This window comes from Acanthisitta chloris, unplaced genomic scaffold (assembly GCF_000695815.1).
Source record: "Acanthisitta chloris isolate BGI_N310 unplaced genomic scaffold, ASM69581v1 scaffold13859, whole genome shotgun sequence".
Lineage (NCBI taxonomy): Eukaryota > Metazoa > Chordata > Aves > Passeriformes > Acanthisittidae > Acanthisitta > Acanthisitta chloris.
In genome coordinates, this window is record NW_008693156.1 from 1904 (window position 1) to 7714 (window position 5811).

The following is a 5811-nucleotide window of genomic DNA, read 5'->3' on the forward strand; positions in this document are numbered from 1 at the left end:
TTCTGACACTTAGGTCATCTCGTCTGCTGATGAGAAATGGGGTCTATCCTCCATCCAGTTCTTCCCTTCCTACTTTGCTTGTCTGCAGCCTTCTGGGCTTCTTGGGCAAGGCCCTGGTCCAGGAGCTGAGGGTCCCTGAGCCCTTCAGCCTTGTGATGACTGGGGAGGCAACTGAAGTCCTTGGCTCTGTGCAGAGCTTGACTAGGATCTGTTGTGGGTCCACCAGTCAGCACCCTGCTTTCTGCATTAATCTGACCCTGGGCAGTAGAGGTCTGGGGCTCCAGGGGGTGAAATTTAATCTGTCAGTGACTCTCCTGTTTTCTTCCCTGCAGGTAGGCAGGAGCCCCTCCGTAGCCGAGTGAGGCAGCATGGCAAGTAAGTGTTTCTGGGCAAGATGGAGAGGTGGCAGTGGTGCTGGAGGAGAGAAGGGGGATGTTTGGCAGCCACCTCTCAAGGAAGGGGTGCCTGTGATTTTTGGGAGGTGTTACCCTCTCTGGGGAGCAGATGCCATTGACTGTTACCCCTGGACAAGGTCTGAGGTCCAGCCTGACTTGTGCTTCTCTCTCCCCTCTGCAAGGTGGGAGCTGAAAGGAGGTGCTGGAGAGCTGACCTCTCCAGGACTACCTGTAGGCCACAGCATTTCTCTCTTTGTGCGGTGCTTGCTGTGCAGGACAGGCCTCTCTGAGGCTGTTTGGCCTGCCCAGCCCCTCTCCAGGGGATACCAATCCGTGCTGACATCTCCCAGCAACAGTGCTCCCTCCTCACAGCCCATGACTGGCACTCCACCAGTGCCCATCCTGGGGGCCACACTGCTCTGTAGCCTGTGTGACTGGTGGCACTGGGGCTCTGCATTCCTGTGGATGGGCAGCTGCCGAGCTCAGCCCCACCAGGAGCTCACCGTGGCACACCTAGTGCAGTGCTTGGCCATTGGGGCTGCCCAGTGGCTACAGCTGGGCTGAGACTGGTGAGGGTGCAGGGTGGAGGATAGTGTGTGGTCTGTACAGAGCTGAGCTCAACCCTCCCTCCTCGCTCTCCTGGGCAGCAGAGGCTGCATGCAGCAGTGTGATGGGAGCTTAAGACAGCAAGAGTGAATGGGGAGATACAGAGATCTATCTGGGATCTCAGGATTTGGTCGGAGTGTCGCCACAGCCAGCTATGAAGGAGGATGCAGTAGCCATGCAAGGGAGGAGGAGGACCCCAGGGATGACAGGTATGTCTTCTTTCCTTATCTGTGCTGTGCTAGGTGGGGGAGGGAGCAGAGATCTTCAGGCAGTGTTTTTAAAAGGCTGCTTTCATCTTCAGTTAATGAGGAGGGTGCACAGCTGGGTCCCTGCCTTCCTCCACTGCTGCCTTTTTTCCCTCCTAAAGCTCAGGTGCTGACTTACCAGCATTTCCTGGTTGTGAAAGGTGTCCCCTGCCAAGCAGTCCCCTTCATGGTGACCCTGATGTGCAGGAGGGGGGATGTGTTGCTGAGCATATTCGCCATCACATGCTCTCTGGCAGCCCTGTCTGTCCCGCCACAGCCACGTGTCTTTCTCCAGAGAAGTAGCCCTGGGGGTGTCCCCCCAAGCTGGGCAGCCAAGACGTGGGGTGGTGCCCACCAGGGACCAGCAGCACCCCAGGAAACGCAGCAGGGATGAGATGAAGCCATCCCTTGCTCCTGCTTCCCCTGCCTAAAGCTCTGATCTTTCCTGAGCACTGGTTCTCCAGCTGGTGTGGGGAGACTTGGAGAGGCACAGGGGATCAGTACTAAGGCTGCTGGGCCTTGGGAAGTCCCCTCAGCCCTGTGGTTTGGGGACATGACCTGCTTGGCTGTCTGCTCTGCATGTCAGTTGGGAATCCAGGCTGGAGATGAGCAAGGCTCTTGTTTCCTGAAGGCCAGTGGTTTTCCTGCTCTGGTCCCCAGGCACATGGGAGCTCTTTGCACTTTTCATGTGAAAGAGGGGAGGGAGCAGTGACTAACTTTCTGCTCGCCTGCCATTTTTAGGTCCCTGAGGGAGATTGCATGTGGGGAGAGGCACACACCTCTGTCACAGCATGCTTGCATTTAGGACACTGTTTGTGATACCTGCCTGCCTGTGTATCTGTTTTTATTTCCCACCATAGCGGCCAGTTCAGCATGGCAATGCAGGGAAGGGGTCAAGTGACTGGTGTCTGCAGGGATGGAAAACCCTGACAGAGAGATCTGCAGCCAAGCTTGTTGCTCCAAGGTGTGCTGAGGAAGTCAGAAAGAGTCTCAGGCTCAAGTGCTGAGGAAGGGAGAGTTGATACTGCAGCCAGATCAAGGTGGGAGGCAAAGGAGGTGAGGACAGACTTCTCCAGCAAAGGATGGGACATTTGCAGAATGGATGGTGTCTTTGTAAAATTTCATCTCCTTCTGGAAAGGCTCAAGAGAAGGTCTTCCTGCTCCCTCTCCAGATGGGATAGCCCTCCTCAACTGCGAAAGCCAAGGCAAGCTGATCCCTGCCCTTCTTCAAGATGCCTTCTGTGCCTCTTGAAAATGCTTTTTCGGTTGTCCTTGTAAAAAAAAAAAAAAAGTTTGCATAATAAAGTCGTTTCTGAGGAAAGATCTGTGACTCACATCATTCATGCTGCTCTTCATTCACACTTCAGTGGTTCAGGCCTCTGCAAACTCTCTCGCTGAAGCAAACCATTAATAAATCATGAGGGGAAAATGCACCTACACAGCACAAAAGGAGCACAAGGCCTCTAAGCACAGGATGGTGTAGCATAATACTAGTTGCTTCTTACACCATGATCTTGTCCCTGTCAACAGTTACAAATACTCTCACAAATATCTTGCTGTATTGTTTTAGGAGCAGGATACATGGAAGGTAAAGCAGAAGGAAACCTGCCAGTCTCTCTGGCAAAAGGCTTCTACGGAAAGAAGTTCTTTACCTAACTGTTTGATCTTCACCAAGCTCCTCATAGAAGTATTTCTGTTAGTGCCAAGCAGGTCATATGGGAGACTCTGTCTGTCCCATTGCCTCCTTGTCTTCCTGCTGCTGCTGTTGCTGCTGTATGAATTGGTTCACCTTGTTGATCCAACGGAAGACAGAGCCTGGAGGCTCAGTAAATGGTAAATAGGTTTCTGTGGATTAAACAGCTGAACTGATTCATCATACTCAGGGGAAGCAGCATGGTTTTGTGGCGTGGTGGGAAGAGATGGAGCCAGCCTACAGCAGACTGTGTTAAGCTGCATTATGGAAACACTCATGAAACAGGATGTTTGGATCCTGGAAGGATCATACTTTGTTCTGGGCAACAGCTTGTTTGCCTCCTGTGCTGCTGCAGGTCCTGGTAGGTGCTTGCCTCTGGCACCCCATGGAGGTCTCCCTTCTGCAGAATATGAGGGGAGCGGCTTTGATATCTTTCTTCCAGGCAGGAAAGTGCTGTTCCTGCTCACTCTGGATTCCTGACTGCATGCTCTGTGGGAAGACCTGAGGAGTCTCCCAGGCTTTGAGAGCAGAGGGAGGTTTGTGAGACCTCTGCACCAAAACACAGTAGGGGTGAGAATGTGAGGAGAGGCTGCTCAGGCCTCTTTCAGTACCTGAGTCGTGGCCTGCTGCACTGTCCTTGTGTGTTGGGGATGTTTGTCCTTGTTGGCCTGGGAGAAGACACAGTGGTTTCTCTAGGACCTGAACAGAGTCCTTGAAGCCACCTGAACTTGCATGACCCCTCAGCAGCTGGCAGTAGGGACACCAGCTTCCAGCAGACTTTCTGCCCCCCTCCTAGGGGTTGTGAGGCAAGAGAGGAGGCTCGGGGGGATGCACAGGGGGCTGGAATGAACTGTGTGCTGTAAGTCCATCGCAGTGCTGTCCCCGTGTCTTGGCACAGGCCTGGCTCTGCATCCCAGCCCGACAGGGTCTTCCTTGCCTGCTGGGATCTTCCTTGCCCTGCAGTAAAGGGGCAGAGACATGAAATCCGTCAAGGGCAGGAGGCAGAAAATAAATGTTTTTGGAGCCTTCTTTCTCTTCTTCAGTTGCTCTTTGTGGCTGCAGCCTCTGCTTCCAATGTCTCTAGCATCTCAGCCCTGATGGAAGGGCTCCTGGTGCCATATGTCTCTGAGCAGACTCCAAGAGCCCTGTGCCCCTCTGGGTGTGCTCTCCCACAGTGGGCACTCTGCTGTGCCACTTGAATTGTAGCCCTGGGCTTTTGGTGTTGGGGATGCCTGTAGCACCAGGAAGCCAGGTGGAAAAGCCTGGCTGGGCAGAGGCCAGGTATGGTGTTGTACCTGCTCAGCATGTTTCTGCCTTCTGTGTTGCAGTGTTCTTGGTTTCAGTGTTCTTGAGGGCCAGGAATCGCCACTCGGTCCTGAAACGATTTCCCAGAGCCAATGGCTTCCTGGAGGAGATTCGTCAGGGCACCATCGAGCGGGAGTGCATCGAGGAGGTCTGCAGCTATGAGGAGGTCAAGGAGGTGTTTGAGAACAAGGAGAAGACGGTGCGTTTGTCCTGCCCTGCTCCCCAGTGGATGTGTGAGGGCTCATGCCTCAGCAAGCTGGAGACAGAGAAAGAAAGCATGGGGGGAACAGCCTCTCCTGTTCCTTTTGTTCTCTTCTGTCTGCAGGCAGCATGCTGTGGCCTCACTTTCCAGCATGGCTTTCCCTTCCCAGGCAATGGTCTCACCTTGGTTGTGCCAGGACACTCTGCCCACAGCTGCAGGTTGAGCTGGCACTCCCACGACGTATGTGGGAAATCTGTGCCGATGTCCCCAGCTCTCCAGCCTGGGGTTGGTGAGCTAAATTTCTCCCTGTTTAGTGTGAGGGCTGTTGGCCACTGCTGAGGGATGTTCCCATGATCTTTTGTGTTGGTTCTCACAGCCCTTCAGGTGAAAGTGGTGGGGAACATCTGAAAAGGTGCCACTTTATGGGCCTAGGGAGGGCAGTGGTTATCACTAGTGGTGATCAGGGGGTACTTCTCCCACCTGCAGCACCTGATGGTTGTTTCTCTGTTCCTGCCACAGATGGAGTTTTGGAAGGGCTACACCAGCTCTGTCTACTCTGTCAAGGACCCCGGGCACAGCACGGAGCGCTCCGATGCTATGTATGTGGTGGTGCCCCTCTTGGGAGTGGCTCTTCTGATAGTCATCGCCCTCTTCATCATCTGGAGATGCCAGCTTCAAAAGGCTACCCGCCACCGCCCTTCCTATGCCCAGAACCGATACCTGGCCAGCCGGACGGGACGCAGCCTTCCCAGGGTCATGGTGTACCGGGAGCGGTCGCAAAGCCAAGGGGAAACCCAGTACCAGCGAGAAGCCAACAACCGGGTGGCTGGAGGAGATGGCAGAGCTGGGGGCACCCCCCAGCAGGATGGCACCCTCTACCCACCAGAGCATTCTGTCTCCGTTCTCTCCAGACTGTCCAGTGCCACCCCTCCACCTTCCTATGAGGAGGTGACAGGCCACCCAGAGAGCAGCAGTGGCGAAGAGACCAGTGTCTCCTACAATGACCCACCGCCCAAGTATGAAGAGATCGTGGCCACCGCCCCTGCTGCAGGCAAATAGTGGGTCTGCCTCCTTCCTGCCTCTTCACACACTCACACTCACCCATCCACCCTCCCTTCGCTGTGCCTAGGACCCCCTTCAGGTGTCTGTTGGGCCCCCGTCTCACTTGTACAAGCTGGTGCCATCACACAATAGCCTTACCCTCCTAACCAAAAATAGCTGTCCCCAGGTGGGGTGAGGAAGGGCTGTGGGGATGGAACCAGCCAGCCATCTCCTGCCCCTCACTCCCCACTCACGTAAGTGCTGTAGCAGCCAGAGCAGAGCAGCAGCTTGTTCCTGGCTCAACGCGGGGGTCTCCCCATGGTG

The 5811-nt window shown here is 54.8% G+C and overlaps 1 protein-coding gene across 1 annotated transcript; it reads left to right on the forward strand.

Annotated features, from left to right (window-relative positions):
- The first annotated feature begins 346 nt into the window (after window positions 1-346).
- PRRG3 (proline rich Gla (G-carboxyglutamic acid) 3 (transmembrane)) lies at window positions 347-5505 on the forward strand. The gene is made up of 3 exons (XM_009082970.1): window positions 347-375; window positions 4283-4443; window positions 4966-5505. The coding sequence occupies exons 1-3, from the start codon at window positions 369-371 to the stop codon at window positions 5503-5505; spliced, it is 708 nt and encodes a 235-aa protein (XP_009081218.1). The 5' UTR covers window positions 347-368.
- Window positions 5506-5811: the final 306 nt, after the last annotated feature.

Bases quoted from the DNA above. Each gene is read 5' to 3' on its own strand.
- PRRG3 (XM_009082970.1), top strand. The intron at 4,444-4,965 runs GTGCGTTTGTCC...TTCCTGCCACAG, and splicing joins TTGAGAACAAGGAGAAGACG to ATGGAGTTTTGGAAGGGCTA.